General features: G+C 42.0%; 1 protein-coding gene across 1 annotated transcript in view; it reads left to right on the top strand.

The window, feature by feature from the left end:
* PLXNC1 (plexin C1) overlaps window positions 1-22,541 on the top strand; it is a 152,195-nt gene that overhangs the window by 52,409 nt on the left and 77,245 nt on the right. Inside the window, exons 5-7 of the mRNA XM_040234403.1 lie at window positions 9,618-9,732; window positions 18,553-18,700; window positions 22,200-22,287. Of these exons, the coding sequence (XP_040090337.1) occupies window positions 9,618-9,732; window positions 18,553-18,700; window positions 22,200-22,287 (351 nt within the window). The remainder of the gene's footprint in view (window positions 1-9,617; window positions 9,733-18,552; window positions 18,701-22,199; window positions 22,288-22,541) is intronic.

Below are 22,541 nucleotides of genomic sequence, written 5' to 3'. Positions count from 1 at the left end.
AGTTTTGTAGCGTTTGGGCCCTTGTATCACTTAGGGAGAGTGGACCATTGCTGAAACACCCTGTGTGGGATTCGATGTTACTGTTAGGAAGATGGGTTTTATTGCTGCCATCTTTTTACTGATGGGGGAAACCGAGGTCCTGAGAAGCTGAAGAGTGCTTCCCATTACAGAACAAATGTGTGGGAGAGCAGCTTGGAACCCAGATCTTCCTGACTTGAGAGGCATCATTTGCCATCTTTATTTCCGGGCTACCTATTCTTTACGAACACCTCCCTTAAATTCGTCAGTTCAGGGTATGCCTTTGGAAATTAAAACAACCTCATCACCCACCAAAGAGCCACATGAGGTGAAGGCCACACATCCCTTTTTTGTGTGAGTGTGTCAGTCTGCAGCTGTGGTGCATGTGTGCTGAATAGCTCCAAGTGTCCAGACAAAGGCCGGTTTCCCACCACGCCAGGCACTGGCCAGCCCAGTGAACGAAAATCCGTGAAACAACCTCTGCTGGTATCGTGGAGACATAGACAAGAATTTAGTCACTTGAACATTTAATTCTTAATCCAGTTCAGTGAACGTGTGTTGAATACCAGCCATGGGCCAGGTCCGGTACTAGGCCCTGCTGCTGCTGCTGCTAAGTCGCTTCAGTCGTGTCCGACTCTGTGTGACCCCAGAGACGGCAGCCCACCAGGCTCCCCCATCCCTGGGATTCTCCAGGCAAGAACACTGGAGTGGGTTGCCATCTCCTTCTCCAATGCATGAAAGTGAAAAGTGAAAGTGAAGTCACTGAGTTGTGTCCAACTTTCAGCGACCCCATGGACTGCAGCCCACCAGGCTCCTCCATCCATGGGATTTTCCAGGCAAGAGTACTGGAGTGGGGTGCCGGCCCTAGGGAGACAAAAATGAACAAGGCTCTGCCCAGTGGAAGCTCACAGGTTAGCGTGGGAAGCAGGCATCAGCCAATACGCCATGAAAAAATGCCCTCAGAGCTGGTATTCAAGGCGTGGGGAGACCCCAGAGAACCCTCGGGAAGAGGAGGAGGGTTATGATTAAGAACCTTCCAAGAAGCCATGAGCTGAGTCTGCTTCCTTACATGGAAGGGGCAGGCTGCTTGTTGATCTGGTGTGTGTGAGCAACGCAAAGGGCAGACCAGTTACCCGTGTTGCCCAGATGCCTGTCACATCAGTATTATTTTATATGTGTTTGGCTTATGTCATTCAAACTTTTTACCTAAGTTCTGTTTCATTTGCCTATGTAATAAATATAGTAACAGCTACTAATATTTACTGAGGCATTATTGGAAGCCTCAGTTAAATAGATGGACGTTTCTGAAATAACTCTTCCATCTATGTTTTTGTAGGTGTATGTTAACTAGATGTACATTTTTATAACCATTCCATGAAATAGAAATGATTATTATCTGCATTTTTGCAGCTGGAAAGCCTGAAACAGAGAGAAGGTATGATTTGCCCAACGTCACCCGCTTATAATTGGCAGCTCCACCCACCACTTCTTCACTAAGTTCTAGCCTGGTCTGGTCTTTAATCAGTTCCTTGCAGAGACCAGACTTTAAGTGAGCTCAGGCTCCTGGCACTTGCTGTTCCTTCTGCCGAGAATGCTGTTCCTTCTGCTCTTGATGTGGCTAGGTTGTCTTCATCCTTGAGATCTGAGCTGAAATGCCATCTTTCTTTTTAATTTAAGTTTTTGGCCATGCTGCATAGCTTGCGGGATCTCAGATCCCCAACCAGGAATTGAACCCAGGTCATGGCAATGAAAGGCTGGAATCCTAACCACTAGGCCACCAAGGAACTCCTTGAAATGCCATCTTTCTTGACCAGCTTACCTAAAGTAGTTCCTTGCTGCTATATTTTTTTTAATTTCTGCTGAAAACTAGCCTTGATTTGAAACTATTTAAATTATTGTCTGCTTATTTGGTTTTGGTCCATGTGCCTCACCAGAATATAAGCTCATTAAGAGGGGAGCTTTAACTGGCTTAAACATCCATACATCCCCAGTGCTCAGTGTTTGGTATCTGGGGGGCACTCAGACAATACTTGTAGAAGGAATCCTAGATGTGGCCTTAGGCCCTAGGGGCGCCAAGGTGAATAAGGCAGGCTCTTCCCTTGGGGATCTTACAGTGTGGTCGGAGAGACAGGCAGTCAGCAACCAGCCCATTGTGCTGTATGTACCAGAAGCATGTGTAACGTACCCATACGGACACAGCAGAGGGCATGACTACTTTGCCTGGAGGCTGGGCAGACATGGAGGAGGTGATTCTGAACTTGGAGCACCGTTTCACCAATATTGCAGGCCCTCGCACATTCTGCACAGGCCGAGAAGAGCCAGGCAGCTTTCCCCGCATGTGTTTATTAAGTAATTGCTCTTTGCAAAGTGCCATGTACTAATTATTAGTGATGGATGTCTTTAGGAGCTTGTAAGTTAAATAGACTTATCAACCCACGATTGCCTGGGGATGAGTTTGGAACAGAAGGAAGAGGCTCGATCTTAGTATTGGGTACCAAGATGAGCGTGGAAACGTGTGTTCTAGGCTCCAGGTCATGAAGGGGATGTAGGTAGAGGAGTCTGGTGTAGGTGGAAGGGTGCCATTGAAGATTTCTCAGTAGGAAGCGGTGTAATCAGTTCTGGACTTGAGAAAACCTAGGCATTGGTATGGAGAGCTGACTAGAGGCAGGGAGGAGGGAGGCCGTTCAGAAGCCTGCTGCAGGGGCCCAGGTGTCAGGTGAGGGCAGGTTGTGGGAAATGGCACAGAGCAATGCTTGGAAAGAATAGGTCATCATCAGCTGAGTATGAGAGATGAGAAAAAAGAACCAAAAGAAGCCTCAAGTTTTCCAGTTTGATCTTCCACTTGGATTATTATTGCTCATTAACCAAGATTTAAGTGCTTCTCAGTGTGCATGGCTAGGACTTATAATCCTTCAGTAAAAATGTTAGAAGATGTACATTATCCATTCCTATCTTTTAAGTTACAAAGTACACTGGAATATTGAAGGCTCTGAGAATTCCTGCAATAGAGAAGATCATTTAATTTTATTTAACTAGTGTTTCCCAAATTTCTTAAGCCTCGTTTAATACTAACACCTAAAACAGCTTAAAGAACACACTTGGAGAATTGCTGAGAAATGGAATAAAACCTGTATTTTTCCCGTAGGGCTCAGGCTCTGGGAGGATGTAGTTATTTTTATTTTGGCCTTTATGATGTTATTATCCTGGAAACCTTTGAGAATTTTGAGCTGTTTGGCACAGTCCTAAGAGTATGAACACCACTGCCAGACTGCTGAGATTCTTTCCATGCTGTCTAATCTCTGCGCCTCAGTTTCCTCATTATTGAAATGGAGCTGATAACAATAATACCTACTTCCTGAGGTAGCTATGGGATCAACAAGTCCCAGAAAGTCCTAGAAACAGCACCTTGCCCCTGGAAAGGGCTCCATAGACGAGGGCCCTGGGAGGGGCAGTAGGGGCTGGGAGATGAGCCACGAACTTAGAAACAGCACTGTCTGATTTGGTATCTCAGCCTCTCTGCTTCCTAACTCTGTGACCCTGGGAAACAATATGGAGCCTTCTGCCTCCAGTTTTCCCCAGCTGTAAAAAGCAAGGGAATTTGTCGTACCTACTTCATAGATTTGTGAAGAATAAATGAATCAAATCATATGAAAGAACATCTCCTGGCATGTTAGATGTTTTCAGTTAAAAAAAAAAAACTTCTAAATTGTTTCTGTTATTAGCATCATTTTCTTATGTAGGTTGGCTTTTCATCACTGGAGCTGAAACGCAGTTTTTCAGCTTTCCTGGCGAGTTATTTTGGTCTTGTATTTTGGCATCCCTCTTGGCTGACTCTGGAGGCCTAGAATTCAGAGTTGAGTTTGTCACAGTGCCTTCTCATTCTCTTCTTTTCAGTTGAGATTGGTTTTTCCATCCCGTGGACTACCAACGTTAATGAAAGTCCCTTGATTCTCGGGACCACCTGGTCCCTCCTCTGGGCTCCGTGCCCTTCTGAAAAAATGCAGACATCTGTTTCAAGTCACTTAGCAGAAGACCTTGGGATGCTCTTGTAGCAAAATCTTCCTCCAGCCACAGACACAGTCTCCTGTTCTGAGAGAGAGGCTGGATCTTTCCTTGTTAAAAGTTTTCTGATATTGTATCAGTAGAGAATCTTTGGAACAGATCACACCAACCCTCCCATTCAAGCCAATTACCTGATATTTAGTTGTCAGTTTACTTCAGGGACTGTCTGCTCTTCGTGAACAATTAGATTAGAGGATGCTGATGAAATGTGAGTGGCAGGAAGTACAAGTTACATTTCTGAGTTTAGAGTTTCTAGTTCAAGTTTGAGTAAGTAGTAAATGCTTAGGGAGAGATTCCAGCCTAATAGAGTCAGGTTTTCAAGGCCCCCAGCCCATTCCCTGGGCATTTCACCTGCCTGCATGCCTGGAAACTTCAGCTCATTTCTAGAGGTGGGTCTCCCAGTTCTTTATGTCGACATGAAAACAATTAATAATTTAAGTTGTCCCCATTAAAAAATAGAAATACTGTATAATGCAATACTGTAATAATAAATTTAAAAGTCGATCCAGCTGGGCACTGTTCCCAGACTACCAGCCAAGCAGAAACACAAGTAAAGAAGAAAAACTGCTATAAAATGCAAATGGATTCAATCTCATTGTTTTCTGCTACTCTTATATTGCAAATATACAGAATTGAAGTTACATCGCAAATAAATAGGTTTTTCAGGTTAAAACCTGGAGACTTAATCACTATTTATAACATTATTTCTATGGGGAAGAAAAGTGTATTCCATATTACAAACAGAGGGTTTGCAAGCCAATTTTTGGAATACAATAGACTTGCGAGTTGGGGGGCTTCCTGGAACTTAACCTCTAATTGAGTGTTTTGTATTCAGGGCTAGTGATGGGTGAACATGCAAGGCCTCTCAGAACCCTGCTCTGTGTTTCCCTCCCAGATCCATGCTCCCCTCTTCATTCTGGAGGCTCTGTCTCACCTTCTTCATTCTATGCTCCTGGCGTCTTCATCTCTGTCGCCTTGTCCTGCCCCAGCCCCACCCTCCAACCACTAGTGGGGCCCAAGGAAACCAGGAGGAACTCTAAATGTCATTATTTTTGTGCAGCTTATTAAATGGCAGTTAGGATCCTGGCGGGCTACAGTCCATGAGGTCGCAAAGAGTCAGACATGACTGACATGTCGTAACACATAGGGCTCACAGATGACCGTGCAGCTGCGTGGCCAAGTGTGTGGCTCTGAGAGCAGACTTCAGACGCTTGAACCTGTGAAACCTTGGCACATTGTAAACACCTCTCTGAGCCTCCATTTCATCCCTATAGAGCAACGTGCTTTTGAGGACTAATGTATATGCATGCTCCAGAGAAGGCAATGGCACCCCACTCCAGTACTCTTGCCTGGAAAATCCCATGGGCGGAGGAGCCTGGAGGGCTGCAGTCCATGGGGTCGCGAAGAGTCAGACACGACTGAGCGACTTCACTTTCACTTTTCACTTTCACGCACTGGAGAAGGAAATGGCAACCCACTCCAGTGTTCTTGCCTGGAGAATCCCAGGGACCGGGGGGCCTGGTGGGCTGCCGTCTCTGGGGTCGCACAGAGTCGGACACGACTGAAGCGACTTAGCAGCAGCAGTGTATGCATGCTCAGTCTTGTCTGACTCTTTGTGACCCCCTGCTCCTCCTGTAGCCCTCCAGGCTCCTCTGTCCATGGAAATGTCCAGGCAAGAGTACTGGAGCTGGGTGCCGTTCCTCCTCCGGGGGATCTCCCCAGCCCAGGGATTGAACCCGCATCTTCTGTGTCTCCTGCATTGGCAGGTGGGTTCTTTACCACTGAGCCACCTGGGAAGCCCGTGAGGACTAACAGAGGAGGAGAGACCATCAGCACTCAGAACAGTGGTAGCTCCCCCCATGTAGATACTGGTGGGGTGGTGACTGACGGACATCAGGGTTTGGAAAGATTTCTACAGACTCAGGAAGCAAACACACTGTCGGCAGATACCTGGACAAGTTTCTGGAATCTCCCTGTTCGTGAGTTTTGAACAAACTAAGAGTTAAGGGGAAGGGAGGGGAGGTCCACATATGTATATAGTTGAGCAACAGTCTCTAACTCTTATTATTTTGAACAGATTAAGCTCTACAGTAGATACTATGAACAAGCCTTCTTAAGTAGTTTAATTCACTAAATTGAATTCATGGTCCTTTCACCTAGCAAAAGTTTTTTTTGTTTTTAATTAACTTTTGGTTTGGGGGCTTTTTTTTTTTTTTCTTCAGGCAGTTTTTTTTTTTCCCCCATTAATGCTGATTCTATTAATTTGCAAGTAGGCTAGTGTCTGCTAATGTTGGCCTTATTTTGTAGGCATGAAATCTAGCTGGATAAGGGCCAGAAAAATATTAATTGGGAGTCCTAGAACTTTGGGAAAGACCCTCCATGGAGACTGGAGCAACAGCATAAGAAAAGAAAAGCAAATACACGTCTGCCATTTTTTTTCCCCCAGAATATGCTCATTCTAATTTGAATCCCATTTTCTTCCTGTCTTTCCTCGTATCTGAAGAAATTATCATGAAGTCAATTAAGAAAGCAGCCTATCTGAGGTTGCTTCACTGAGGATCAGCCTTGCCGAGACCTGAGTCTGAAAATGAAATTTTCAGATTTTTATCTGGGCAAAGGCTTAAGTGGCTATGCACTTGACCATTGCTTTTGTGGATGTATAGGAACAAGAGTGATGGCTTTCAAAAGGGACCGTTTTGGTTTTATTTACTAAAACGTGGGAGCTCTGAGGTCTGTTCCCCCTCCTAGAGAAAGTTTGTGTGGGTAACGTGCTATCATGAAGATTTTATCATCTGCAATATTGAAGAAGTAATAAGATATTGTTGTTGGTTGACTATCTGGTTATACGTTCTTGGCGTTATGGTTTGCTTTTTAATTTTTATTTTTCAGCTGGCGAGAAAGAAGGCATGAGATCTCAAAGGTGTTTTATAAACCAGGAGTTTATGTTTAGTTGCTTAACATGGTTAAATTTTGTTTTCGCCTTATACAAAATAGGAAGTGAAAGGTCTATTACATATATATATACACATATATAAATATATATATGCTTCAGTGTTAAGTCGCTTCAGTCCTGTCTGACTCTTTGCAACCCCATGGACTGTAGCCCACCAGGCTCCTCTGTCCGTGGGATTCTCCAGGCAAGAATACTGAAGTGGGTTGCCATGCCCTCTTCCGGGGGATTTTCCTGACCCAGGGATCAAACACGTGTCTCTTATGTCTCCTGCGTTGGCAGGCAGATTCTCTACCACTAGCACCAACTGGGAAACCTATATATATATAAACATATGTATTTTTTCCCCAAAAGATAAACTGAAAACCTTAGTTTCTAATTTGTCCCCTCTCTGGCCCCTGATTCAAACTTTTGGCATGTATTAAAAGTAGTCTCTTCACTATAAGTACAAGTCAGACATAACCCCTAAGGAAACTCTAGAAAGAAAACTCACCTACAGAAAGGACCTATAGAGATTTCATATTTCATCCATTCATTCAAAAATGTTTGTTGAAACCCCAGTATTTGTATATCATGCTGTCAGACACTGAAAGATCTGCAGAAGAAATATTAAAGACATTCTCCCTTCTTTTGAGGAGCTTACAGCTTACTGGGGGCCATGACATAGACACGTAAACCAGTTAAGTTGTAATTCAAGGCAGCATATGATTAAATACCAAAATGTGTGGTTCCAACAAGAAATGTTATAGGAGTTCAGAAAAGGGAGTGATAATTCAGTGGCACTACTGTTTTCTGCCGACAAATTGGCAAATTGTAGCACTATTTGTATGAAATATTTTACACTTGTTTTTTTGGCAGCCTTAGGCCTTGACTCCCAGGCAGTATTAAAAGCCTACAAAAACATTTGTACTCCATTCTCTTTAGAACTGGCTTTTTTTTTTTTTTTTTTTTGGCCTCCTCTTAGACAGAGGAAGTGCCTTATACAAACTGGAATGCCCCTGAGAGAGAGGCAGGTCGTTTTTGACAGTCATCATCGCTTTCTAATACAAAATGGGGAACCAGCCTTGTCCTTCTGTGTGTTTCAATCCAGCAGTATGTGTCCCTCCATTGAAAACTCTCCCTGACATTGAGAGGAGGTTTAATTTGAACTTAATGTCTGTGACGGACGAGCTAGCCATCAAGGGTCAGATAAATTTATGACTGTGGAGAATTGCTGATGAAAATCCCCGTGGTCCTGATGTTGGAGAAGGAGCCGACATAGGTGGAGGAGAGCTTGGGCACAGATGTGCTGCCTGGAAGCAGGGTTCCCCGAGATGGGAGAATATGATGACACGCTGAAAGAATTGCACTTGGGGGTGATGTCTAATGAAACTCACTGGCTTCCTGTTCTATTTCTGTCATATTCAAATTAGCGCAGCACTCAAAGATGAAGCTGTGAGGCCTAAATTTATTCTTAAGAATTTTTTTTAAAAAAAAGAGAAGAAAAAGAAATAAAATGCTTGTCAAATATATTGTTTGGGACCACACTTGTCTCCACTCACTTCCTTTTAGGGACTCCCCAGAGTTGAAAGAGGTTATTATTTAGTTGCTTTTGATCTCATGTGATTCATGAATTTTTAGTTTCTTTTAAAACTTACTGGTTCTCCTCCACCGCTTCGTTTTAACCTTGGACCTTGAGAAGGCAGAGGTAACAGAGGTTTTGTTCTTTCCTTGATACCATTCAGTAGAATGTCTGTGGAGTCCGACACCATTTGGAAGCCAAGTGACCTTTGGCATTCATTCTTGTTGAGCTGGCCGCCCTGCTGGTGAGGCAGGAGCTCCCAAGCTCGCATGACCTAGAGTGACCGAGACAGGCATAGGCGAAGCGGTGATTTCGCCTTCAGCTTATGATGGTGTTTATCAGAGTAGCTGGCCCTGACCACAGCTTAAGATTTCTTTGGGGACAGCCTCTGGGCTGGCTGACTTGGGGAGGTGGCCCTGGCAAATGTTTCACCCAATAGCTTTTGATGTAAGTTGGTATCTGTCTAAATAAATGTTATGTAGCAGATGGTTCTGGAATGTCTTATCAAATTCTTGGGAAGACTCTGCCCTTGCAATATGTTTATTTGATTATCATACTGCAAAGCACAGAAATGGTCGCTTTTTTTTTTTTTTTAAACAACAGCAAAAGTTACACAATAGGTTGGTATTCTGGAAATGAATGGCAAACCTAAAACGTTTATGATGTGTGAACCTTTTTTTGGGCTGTTCTATGCTAGGTTTTTCTAGAAGGTAGTGCTTTAATTTTAGAATCCAGGAGAGGATGTGTTTTGGATGTATTTGCAATGTCATCTTGAGAGATGGCTCAGGAGTCTAAGTTCAACATGTCCACATTTGTTCTCAGCTCTGAGACATGATGGAAAAAATGCTTTGCTGGTTTCCTGTTGCTTTTCATAGTTTTAGCATCATGTTCTTATTCTCACTCGAAATCAATAATCCTCACACAAAGTCTGGCATTTTGTACTGAAGCCAAGTATGAGAAAGTTTTAATGATGCATGTTTGGGGTTGCTGTGTTGCTGCCCCCTCCCTTTTTGTTTTTTTTGATAGGTGTACTTTTAAAGAAGATTGTGAACATTTAAATAATTCAGAAAACTGGCTGGATATTTTATCTGGAGCTAAAAAGTGCCCTCAAATTCACCTATTTCGAAGCAGTAAAGATAAGGTAAGAGGAAAGATTTTAAATTTGTCTCTATTGTCTCATTTTAGTCAACTGATGCCAAGTTCCTTCTGTGTGTAAGATACCTATTAATGATCAAATAAGCTTAGTTATGAGAATTCACTCAGTTAACTGACACTGTGTGAGCATCAATTCCTGTATATTCTGCAAGGTGACGGGGAGATAGCAGAGAATGAGATGCATCGTGACCCTGCCCTCATGGAGTTTGTCATCTTGTGGAGCTGAAGATGACCTTCAGTTGTTGAAATTAAGGGAAAAATGGACTAATGTCATTGAAAAACATTGATTTAAAAAAGAAGGGAAAAAAAAGTTCAGATTCATGGTCTACAAGATTCCTTAAGTGCGACTTAAATACTGAATTTTATTTTGTTTTTTAGTTCCTTTTCTTGATGTGTTTGGGTTTTTGACAACTGTCTTACGTGCATGCCTTCAGGTGATATTGATGGGGAGAGAAAGCAATATGGGCAGTGAATATTGCAAGGGGGGCGGTCCCTTGAAAAGTGCCTGGGCTCTTGCTATGGCAGTACTATACTGCCTTTGGCAACACATCAGGCCTGTCATTGGATGAGAGAAGTGAAGCAATGTGAGCATATTCATGCATTTTCAGATTCACATACCAGCCTCGCCCCATGGGAAAATGGAATTCCTGCCTTGCAATCTCAGTGGCTGTAAGGAGACATTTTCTCCCTAATTACAGCTCTTGTATTATGAATAACTATACAGAATCACCATCAGCAGCCAGTTGACCTGTCTGCTGAGCTCACTCTGTTTTATTTGAATGCCACATTAACAAGGAGATGGGCCACTTTCTCTTTCCCCTTACACTTTGCCATTTCAAATAGCAAGAACTGTACCACTTAAGATGATTTAACATTTAATAAAAGAGAGCCAGAGCATTTAATGAGTGATAAATAATAAAAGAATCAAGCTTTCAAGTCATAACTGATCAGAACTCATGGATTTCAACTTATTTGGCTGTTGTTACTTTCTATCGCCCTCCTGAGGGTGAGGGTGTGGAGGATGGGTTGGGGGGGTGCCCTCCCCAAAAAACCCTTCAAAGCTTTCATCCAAACCTCCACCAGACCTGCACTAGCATGAGCAGATTCTGGGGGAAAAGATGCTTAGGTATCTAAGTATAGGTATGGCCAAATTTTTATTTCTGTTATCAGTCTGAAAAATAGCTGACTTTAGTGCTGATAGAGACTGCTAGAAAATATCATGATCATTGAATATACCCAGGACTCTGATAAGTGGTTATGATTACGCATGGCTTTTTTTCTTTTATCGTTTTGAAAATGTTAAGGGGAGTACTTAAGCAAAGTGCGGTGAGGGAAAGTAAGCTGCTCATTGACTAACAAGAGCCGCTTACACGGTTTGCTTGCCTATCTTTGGGTTCACCAGCATAAATTAATCACCATTCACATCTAGTCTGGAACATGTTTACCATCCAGAGAACCACTGGTACTTTCTTCCCCACCTTGAGTCCCAGTGTGGTTTACCCTAATCCCTCTAGAGTCTTCCTACGCAACCGTTACCTCGCTCTCTCCAGCTCACCACCACTCTCAAGGTAAAGGAGATAAGACTTTAGCAATTTGAGTAAAGCTATTCTTTGAAGCCAACTTTGGGCTGATTATTTTAGTGACATTGATAAGATGTCTGTCTCCAGCTCTTGGTCATATTACTTCAAAATATTTCCCGTCTTTATGGTTAACTGTGGCTTGCTGAGAGTCTCAGATCCTTGGTTATTTAAGTAATTTCTTATCCTGAACCTATAGAGCTGAAAGTCTATTGTCTTCTCCAGTTCCAGCTATCACAATAACTTGGTTCAAAGAGCATTTGCTCACTGCAAATAACATTCTAGTAACTTTCTTGGTACAAAAAAAAAAAAAAAAAGATGCATATAATACAGAGCCTCTTGTTTACACAAGACAATTAGAAGGTAGTATATTCTCATCCTTGTTATGAAATTAGCGTTAAAAAGAGAGGAGTAGAGCAATTCTAATTGCCTTGGAGGAATGTTATGAGATTTTGTTGAATAAAAATACCAAGATGCAGAAAAGTATATATAGCGTGGTCTTATATTGATCCAAAACTGTCCCTCTATATGTTTATGCTTATGTCTCTATACGATTATTTGAGCATGGACAAAAACTTGAGAGAATTCATACTAGGTTGTAAACATAGGCTCCCATGATGAAATAATTCATGTAGTGGAGGAAAGGTCAGAGATAGACTTAAAAAAGAGAGGCCACTGAAATCCTCATATACACAGAGACACACAAAAAGGGATGCATGGCACCCCATTTTTACATTATGTAAAATTATATGTTTGGATGTGAGAGGTGGACAATAAAAAAGGCTGAGTGCCAAAGAATTGATGCCTTCGAATTGTGGTGTTGGAGAAGATTCTTGGGAGTCCCTTGGACTGCAAGGAGATCAAACCAGTCAATCTTAAAGGAAATCAACCCTGAATATTCACTGGAAGGACTGTTGCTGAAGCTGAAGCTCCAATACACTGGCCACCTGATGCGAAGAGCTGACTCATTGGAAAAGTCCCTGATGAAGAAAGATTGAAGGCAGGAGGAGAAGGGGAGAATAGAGGGTGAGGTGACTGGATGGCATCACTGACTCAATGGGCATGAGTTTGGGCAAACTCTGGGATAGTGAAAGACAAAGGAAGCCTGGTGTGCCACAATCCACGGAGTCACAGAGTCAGACATGACTGAGCAACTGAACAGTAATAAATAAAGAGATTTTTAACAGTAAAAATGGTTTGTAGGAGCAAAAGTATTTCCCACAAATAGCATGGTTCCTAAAAGAGAAAAGAGAAACATTGTTTTTACAAATCAGAAGAGAAACATGGAATTCTGTCTGAGACAACCAATATTGTTTTTAAAGTCGTGTCCCATGCACTAATGCAAGAAACAAGTGTTAATAATAGAAATAATTATTGGAATGGGAGAGACAAAAACATTATTTGCTCATCTTAAGTGGGTATATTGATATATCTGTAAAATCTAAATATATTAGCTTTTAAAACTATTCAAATTAATTAAGGTCAAAGTGCTAATGTTCAGTAAACGTTCAAGTATCAATAACCTTATAACATCTAAGATAAACTGTTAACACATTAATAAAAGATCCCATTCATTAAAAACAATGGAAGTACTCAGGCTCAGACCCGCAGAGTGAGGCATGTACATTGTGCTTTAAAATTCTTTTTACTGGGAGATACGTGTTGAAGCCACCTACCATAACAGTGATTTTGACTGTGCAATAGTTTTTCCTATTTTCTTTTTTCTAATAGTAATTAGATAGTGAGGCAGTGGTCTATTGAGGCTAATTATAATTCATAATAAGGAAATCTTATCAATTAAAAATGTAAATAAATATAAAAATAAAAACAAAAACAGGTATTTTCTTGAAAGATACGAAAAGCATGTTAAATATATCCAGACATATACTATGTTTCTTGGTGGGACAATATCATAAAAATGTCACTATTTCCTCAATCTGTTGTCTAGATTTCATGTCATCCCAGTAAAAATTTGAATAGTTTTTGTCTTAAAAGTGAAGTCATTTAGTCGTGTCCGACTCTTTGAGACCCCGGACTAGACCCTGCCAGGCTCCTTCGTCCTTGGACTTTTCCAGGCAAGGATACTGGAGTGGGTTGCCATTTCCTTTTCCACAGGATCTTCATGACCCAAGAATCGATCCCGGGTCTCCTGCACTGCAGGCAGAATCTTTACTGTCTGAGCCACCAGGGAATCCCTGAAATTAATGTATAAAATTCATCTGAAATACTAATGTGAATTGGTCAAGAATATCCAAGATATATACTGAGAAAAAGAAAATTCTTTAAGCAAGACCATTTCCATATGATTATAAACACTATATAGTGGCAATAATTTAGCCCATGACTCTTGTTTTAAAATGAGAATATAGGGACTTCCCTGGCAGTCTAATGGTTAAGACTCCATGCTCCCAATGCAGGGAGCATGGGTTTGATCCCCATGGGTTGGGAAACTAAGATCCCACATGCCTCGTGGTGCAGCCTAAAAACATAAATAAAAAATAGGAATATAGATTCATGGAATAGGCTACAAAGCTCAGAAATAGATGTAAAAAATTTAAAGATTGTTTATCTCAAATTAAGAGGAAACAAAATAAAAGTTGCTGAAATAACTGGCTTACAATACAGAAATGTAATTTAATTCACATTTTTTACATGAAATATAAATTTTAGCCTAATTAAGAAATTCATCTAAAAACCTAACATAGAAAATAATTGAGCGTCAGATAATTTGGAAGTGTAATTTTCTTGGCTCTGAAACAATATATAATGTAATAGCAAGAGAAAAATATTCATATACTTAAAAAAAAATCTATACCACAAAAAATAAGTGATGACTAAAGCTCATGCTTCAGGAAAAACATTTGCAACAGGCAAAATATTAGCTGCAAGATATGAAAGCTAGGGAAAAAGTAAAAAAAATATAGAGACACCAAAAAATAAGCAGGCAAAAATGTATATTCTCACAAGAGGAGGTTTAGAGAGTTAGACATAGATATGGAAATATGTTCAGCTTCACCAGTTATCAAATAAATAAATACAAATTTAAGTGTAAATAAGGTTTGCTGACACCTAGTGATGGCGATACCAATTAACACAACCTTTTTAGAAAGCAATTTGACAGTAATATTTCAATAGTCATAGATATATTCATTCTGTTTGAAGCACTACTTCCAGGCTTAGACTTCTGGAGAAGTAATTTGAAAAAAGAGAAAGCACTTGCGTATGGATGTTACTGTTGTGACATGTATAGACTTAGAAACTTGGAAATACCAAACTATTTGTCAAGAAGAGGTAAGGTTAAGCAAAATAAGCTCTGTTGATAGAATGATAGAAATGTCATGTGACAAGAATTTCTTTGGCTCCGTGGACATTACGAGCTAATTGACACTCAAACTTTGTATCTCATCTGATTTTTCGGGTCTTCATTCCCACTTTATCCAGCTTAATTTAAGAGTTATTACCTGGTAAGCATTCCTGGGAAGCATTACCTGGGAAGCATTACCTGGGAAGCATTCCTACTTTTCTATACATAATCCAAGGCATCAGCTTTTTAACCATTCTTGCATGGAACCTAAGAAAGTGTTAGTCACTCAGTCATGTCTGACTCTTTGTGACCCCATGGACTGTAGCTCACCAGACTTCTCTGTCCACAGAGCTGTCCAGGCAAGAACACTGAAGTGGGTTGCCATTTCCTTCTCCAGGGGATCTTCCCAACCCAAGGATCGAACCCAGGTCTCCCACATTGCAGGCAGATTCTTTACCATCTGAGCCACAGAGGAATCCTAAAGTCACATTAAAATACCTTCAACTCCTTGACTGTCCTCTTCCTCCACTGCACTTGAAAAAAAAAACCCAAAAAACTGTCTCCTTTTTTCATATCAGTGTCAACTTCTGCCCCATTGTTCCCCTGAATCTAAACTCCATAGAGGTATTCCAGGAGACACTGTCAGTCCTCATCTTAATATGGCCGTTTGGTTGCATTCTTGAAACTCTTCCATTGCCTTCCACGGCACACACTCTTCATAGCCTCTTCCTTCTTTCTTGACTCTGCCTCGGCCTCCTGTGCTGGCTCCTTCTCTCCCTGACTCTGACTCTTGGAGCTAGTTCAGCCCCAGCTTTGGCTCTTCCTCCAGCTGACTCTGCTTTGTCCACAGACAGTCTTGTCCACTCCTGTGGCTTAATATGCCATCATATGCCCATGTCTCCTTTATCTCCCGCCCAGATCGCCTCTGAGCTCCAGACTCATCTCTTCTTAATTATCACACAAGTACTTTACTGAACACAACCAAAGATGAAGTCTTGACTTTTCCATCCAAAGTCTGCCTCCTGCTCCATGTGTCCCACTGCAACATATGGTACCTCTGTACATTCGTTAGCTCACCAAATCCTCCACAACCAGATACCCCACTTCCAGTCCTGGCCCATGATACCTTTAAAGGGTGTCTTGGAGCTGTCAGTTCTTTGCATTTCTGCTGTACCATCCTAGCCCAGGCTTCTAGCATCTCTCTCTCTCTTTTAAAACTTTTAATTGGAGGATAATTACTTTACAATGTTGAGTTTGTTTTTGCTGTACAGCAGCGTGACTCAGCTATAAGTATACATATATCCCCTCCCTTTTGAGCCTCCCTCCCACCCCTCCATCCCACTCGTCTAGGTCATCACGGAACACCGAGCTGAGTTCCCCATATTATTCAGCTGCTTCCCACTAGCTGTGTTTTGCCACACGATAGTGTAAATATGTCAATGCTATTCTCTCAATTTGCCCCACTCTCTCCTTCCTCTGCTGTGTCTACAAGTCTGTGCTCTATATCTGCATATCTATTCCTGCCCTGCAAATAGGCTCATCAGTTCCGATTTTCTAGATTCCATATATATGCATTAATATATGATATTTGTTTTTCTCTTTCTGGCTGACTTCACTGTGTATAATAGGCTCTAGGTTCATCTACCTCACTACAACTGACTCAAATGCATTCCTTTTTATGGCTGAGTAATATGCCATTGTATATATGTACCACAACTTCTTTATCCATTCATCTGTTGATGGACACAGAGGTTGCTTCCCTGACCTGGCTATTGCAAATAGTGCTGCAATGAACACTGGGTTACATACATCTTTTTGAAATATGGTTTTCTCATGGTATATGCCCAGTAGCTGTACTGCTGGGTCATATGGTAGTCTTATTCCTAGTTTTTTAAGGAATCTCCATACTGTTCTCCATAGTGGCTGTATCAATTTGCATTCCCACCAACAGTGATCTCAATCCTGTGTGGCCTTCCAGTTTTAGTCCAGTGAAATTTTGCACACTTCTGCTAGACTGTAAGCTCTTTGAGGGTAAGGACTGTAACTGCTTGCTTCACTGAAGTAGCAGATACTTGTGTAGCACACGGCACATCTTTAACGTTTGATAAATGTTTATGAAATAAATTGAATCCCATAGATAGAGGAGCCTGGTAGGCTACAGTCCATGGGGTCGCCAAGAGTTGGAAACAACTGAACGACTTCACTTCACTATGAAATAAATTAATGCAATGATTACAGTTATGTAAATGCTGTGCATATGAGGACTGAAGGCAATGTGGAAAATTTAAAGGAGCTACTGAAAATAGGACTTTAACAAACTTTCTGATACTTTCGTTATCGTGTTTGACCAATGTATTCCATTTAAGACATACTTGTGGACAGGGTAACAGGTGATAATGGTCGTATGCTGAGATGTGCAGTCCAGGGAGAAATGCAAGGGTGAGGCGTGAGGGAGACTTCAGCCAGGTGTTGAAGAGGAGCTGGTGGGGGTGGCTGGGGGTTCAGTGCTGTGTTGAGGTCCCCTGGAGATGGGTGGACTTCAGCTCAGTGGAAGTTGGACTGTAAGAACTTGTGTTCTTCCAGCATGATTCTGTGGCTTAGAAACAGAACTTTTTAAAAGTAAAAAGATAGGGGTGCAACCCCAGAGGAAAATAGAGAGAGCTTATCCAAGGATGAGAGACAGTGGATTCTTAGCTGGCCGTGTAGACTCTGGGCGGAGATCAGAAGTATAACAGGAGATGGACACTTCCCAGTGGGGAGGGACTGTCACTCTTCATCGAAGATGATAAGCTGATCGCTTCCTATGTTCCTACCTTCCTAATATTTAGCCCACCTCCCCACCAGATCCCCTGAATGCGCCTGATGCAAAACGGGTCTCCCATTGACATATTGTTTTCTTTAACTTTCCTCTTTTTTTCTTCTTCTTTGCTTTCTTTCTCCTCCTCCTCTTTCTAGTCCCTTTTCCTCCTCTCCCTACCACATCTTCCGCCTCCTAAATATAAACAAAACAATTTGTGTTTAGATGAGAATGCCTCATATCATAAAGATATAAAATCTCCTAAAATTAATGCATATATTTAGTACATTTCCAGTTAGACTCACAGTGCCATCTCCCTATTTGGGTAAAATTATCTTAAAGTTCATATGGAAAAAATAATGTCTAGAAAATGCTAAGAAAATTATGAAAATAAAAATAGATTTACCATAAATATATTTAAATCCACAGTCTTGAAAATTTGATGACATTGGAAAAGAAGTGGATCAATAGATAATTGGAGCAGTGCAAAGTTCAGAAATAACTTGTAGGTATATGGTGATTTAATATATGAGAAAAGTGGTATTTCCATTCAGTTGGGAAAAGGAACTTTTTTTAAAATAAATGCTTGTGACCTAGCTGATTAACCATCTGTGTAAAAATAAAGTTGAGCCCATATCTTATCCTTTGTATAAAAATAAATTCCAGATGGATTAAAGATATAAGTTTAAAAAATAAAACAAAGATGGTGAAACAATATTATATTTGTCCACAAGCAAGAGTTGTGAAGAACTTTATAACAATAAACTTTGTATTTGATCATAAAAACATATTATATAGGGTAAAACACATACAAACTGCAAGACAAACAGTACATTAGGAGAAAATGTGTCAGAAATATGACAGATAAGGATTAATATCTATACTATACAGAGAGCTCTTAAGAATTGATAAGAAAAAATACAAAGCAGAAAAATGGCCTAAGAATATGAATATGCGATTCACAATAGAGAAAATTAAATAGCCAATAAAACATCTCTTTCTTTGCGTCAGCAATCCAAGAAACTCTCTTGTGGCAAATCAGAAGGTCAGTTCCTTTAAGGCTCTAGGGTGCACAGAGATGACGGAAGAACACCACATAATTTGGTTCCTGTATTTTCTTCCCCACAGACGACAGTGACGGTGGTGGGAAGCTTCTCTCCAAGGCACTCAGAGTGCGTGGTGAAGAACGTGGACACGGGCAGGATGCTCTGCAAGGGCAAAAGCGTGCACAATGAGACCTGTACCTGCAACGTCCCGACCAGAACAGCCTACAAAGGCACGTGTGCGCCACTGGTTTTTATCAGCATTCTTAGCGAACGAAGAAGGCAAGAGAACCTCCTGAGCCCAGAGTGCCCAGGGCAACAGGTCAAATGGCAGAATTTGAACAGCCTCACCCTGTAGACCCCCTCTCCCCCACTCCCTGCACCCTCCCTCAGTCCCCCTCGCCTTTGCTCCACTCCTCCTGTGGCCACAGGCCCCCACTATCGCCTGTGGCTGGAGAAGGGTGGAGGCCGGCAAATCCCCCCTCAAGTTGCTTAGGTGAGTGACAAGCCAGAGACCGTTGAACTTGACCCTTCCTGGATGGTTCAGATAGTTCAGGGATCTGAAAAGCTGGGAATGCCCTTGGTGAGATGAGAAAAGGAAATGGCCAATATTTTATCATCTTAAGTTCATTGCATTCGTTCATTCAAACAAATATTTATTGAGCATCTGTGTGCCAGACACTGTGCTAGGTGGTAGGGACGCCATGACAGAAAGAGACTGATCTGTTCTTTGCTCCCAGTGTTGAGAGCCTCTTGGGATAGCAGCAAGTGGCCAGCACCTGACAGCCATGAACAGCGTGCAGGGGACTCGAGTGAGAAACACGCGAGGAGGACACCTAACTAGACTCGGGGGAACAGCGAGAGGGCGAGGAGAGCTTCTTGGAGGATGAGTAGCGTTGAGCTGGACAAAGAAAAAGGGGAAGAGTATTCCAGGCAGAGCCCAGCTAGTGTGACCCACCAAAGGAAGGAAAAAGCTTTGTCTGAGGAGCCAAAAAAAGGTTCTATGTGGCCAAGTCAAATGGGGTAGAGAGTGGAGTGACAGAAAACGGATACCAAAGAAGGTACAAAGTGTCTGGCTCAAAGTAGCCATTGATGATCAATACATTTTTGTTGAATGAATGGCCACAGGTGGAGATCAGGGCTGGAGGAGGGAAGGGCTGCATTCAGAAAAGTCTGACAGAAGGGAAGCTGTTGCAGTGATTCAGGTTGAGGGGACCGAGAGTAGAAGTAGCTGGAGGCAGATAAGGATGAAGAGAAGGGGATGGATTCAAAGGATGGTCAGGGGTGGTGAACTGGGAGTTTGGGATTGATACATATATACTATTGATACTATGTATAAAACAGATAACTAATGAGAACATACTGTATAGCAGAAGGAACTCTGCTTAATACACTGTGGTGACCTGAAGGGGAAGGAAATCCAGAAGAGAGGAGATGTATGTATATGTTTGGTTGGTTCATTTTGCTGTACAGTAGAAACATAATAGAGAAGGCAATGGCAACCCACTCCAGTGTTCTTGCCTGGAGAATCCCAGGGACAGAGGAGCCTAGTGGGCTGCCATCTATGGGGTCGTACAGAGTCGGACACGACTGAAGCGACTTAGCAGAAACATAATATTGTAAAGCAACTATGCTCCAATAAAAATTAAGTTTTAAAAAAAGATGGCTAGGAGTTACAGTGTATGAACTGAGGATTCACGAGTTCCTTTGGGTGAGAAAGATGTGGAGTCAAGTGCATGGTTATTAAAATGCAGGTCTTGCTCACCTGGAACATAAGCTTCTGAAGTATTTGAGATCACCGTGAAAAGCTAATTGATTGCATTCTTAACATTTTTAAATCTTTGTTTTAAATTTAAATGCAGTTGATTTATAATGTAGTCAATTGTTTTTAAAGCCTCTGTCAGTTTCACCCAACCGTTCGTCTGCCCTTTTCTCTGGATGCTTTATATATTCTGAGCTGGCGAACAGACACACTTCCTACCTCCTGCATCCAGCTAGTCAGTGGCCATTACCAGACCTTTGTCTGTAGTCTGTAGTAGCTTCATCCCTTTCACCAAATTCTGTCTCCCTTCTGCTTTGAAGTCAACTCTTCCATAACAGCCTTGATGGATTCTTCTCTAATCATCCTAATCATTCCAGTACCCTCTGCCCACCCCCCACCCCCGCCCCGCCACATGCACCCCAATCTTGGTACCCAGATGATGCATGGAACTTGAACCACTCAAAAGGTATTTCCTTGGCTATCCTGTCATGGTGCTGTTTCACCTAAATTTTTTTGGTCTCTTCTAGAATAACTGAATGCTTTCAGGGCTGAGATCATATATACTCATTTCCTTGTGAGGTTTCCCAGGAGTGTTTTGTGCACAGTTGATACGCAGGAAAGTACAACTCTTGCTAGTCTCTATCACTGGACACTTGTAGATTACGATGACGTGTATGTTTCACTGGGAGTCCCTCAGTGCTTACTGTCCATACATTCATTCTGTTAACAGTTATCAAGTGTCTTCAAATGCTCTTGCTGAGAGGTCATGCCAGCCCTCCAAACCTCCTTGTCTTTGGAACCGAGCATTATCATTTCCACTTTATGTGAGCAGAATTTTATATGGCATCCTGGCTTTCAGAATGAATGTTCCTGTTGTAGAGAAGCCTCTTAAAGTAAGGGTTCTCAGACTTTTGGAATCAAGCACTGATCATATTTCAGTAGGAAAACTAGAGGTACCAACAAAGTTAGGCCAACTTATTAATTTGTCAAGGAAAGACTTTTCATTTTTAAAGTATCATCTGCTCTCCTCATTAATTCCTAAAAGGAAGAAGATACTAATGGCAAAATCGGGGACAACGAAAATATCACAGAGTAGCCCTGGTCCCTGGACACAATGGGATTGGAAAGGCACCACGCTAGGCTACCACCCCCAAACCTGGCAATACACAGTCAGTACAGTACATGGGGAGGATTACAAACCCAGATTCCCAACACACCCCAGGCCTGCCAAGTCAGAATATCTGGGAATGTATTTTCATCCGTTTCTCAAGTGATTCTGATACACAACCAGATTTAGGAATCATCTTGGATAGAGGATGTAAGTTACAGTGATACAGGAAATAGGCCGTTTCTCTCATGGTGATTTAGCACACTGTTTATCATATTACTTTATTCTTTGGGGTTTTTCTAACCAATGGGTAGGTTTTCAAAAGCAAGTAGGAAATCCTTCCTCATAGATTTGGCAACAGTTGACTCCAAGAAAATCATGGCTCCCAGCCCACCGGAACCACACTTCGGAGTGTGTTGGGTAAACATCTGTAGTGTGGGTTCTTCTGAAGGTGCAGGGTTTCTTTCTTCTCTAACATTCTGGTTATCATGTTCTAGACAGTTCTTGCTCAGTGACTTGTTTTATTCTTATGCTGTGGCCAATTACAAGCTGAGATAGTGATTCTGGGGAGAGGATGAGCTGCAAATGGGCTGTGAAATGGCTTTTTCCTAGTGATTATCCATGGGAGGCCTGGAACGAGGTGGGCTGGGATCTGTTTGGAGGCTTGTGCTGTGCACTTCGGCTGCCTGACGGGAATGGCCCCGGGGAAGAGGCCACATACTGATGGAAATGTTAGCGAACAGCTGGCACACTCCACCCTGTATGTGGAGGAGGCAAAAAATATTTATTTTCTGTATTTCCGGCTTTACTCGATGATAGCAGGGCTTCGCCGTCAATGACTGCTTTTCCCTCTTTGCTCCAGATGTTTTAATTGTCAACGTGACGTTCTCATTTGGTTCCTGGCGTGTGTCAAAGAGATTCAACTTTACCAACTGCTCATCATTAAGAGAGTAAGATTTTATTTGAAATGTAAATATTCTCTCATTGGTTTTAATTTATTTATTTGCTTTACTCTCCGATTTCCTAAAGAACTCTTTTGTGGAGGAGAACTTTCCAAGGCGCCTTTTGGACCGTGGCCTAATGGGAGGTAGGAGGGCCCCTGAGCTAATCAGCTGGCTTGTTCAAGCCACACTAAGTGAGGTGGTGCAGCCAAGAGGCAAACGACTGTGCCTGGGTGTATTTTACCCACAGGGAAATACATCTT

Source organism: Oryx dammah, unplaced genomic scaffold, assembly GCF_014754425.2.
Source record: "Oryx dammah isolate SB20612 unplaced genomic scaffold, SCBI_Odam_1.1 HiC_scaffold_29, whole genome shotgun sequence".
Taxonomy (NCBI): Eukaryota; Metazoa; Chordata; class Mammalia; order Artiodactyla; family Bovidae; genus Oryx; species Oryx dammah.
Note: the sequence above shows the minus strand (reverse complement) of the source record. Positions and strands in the feature narration are given on the sequence as shown.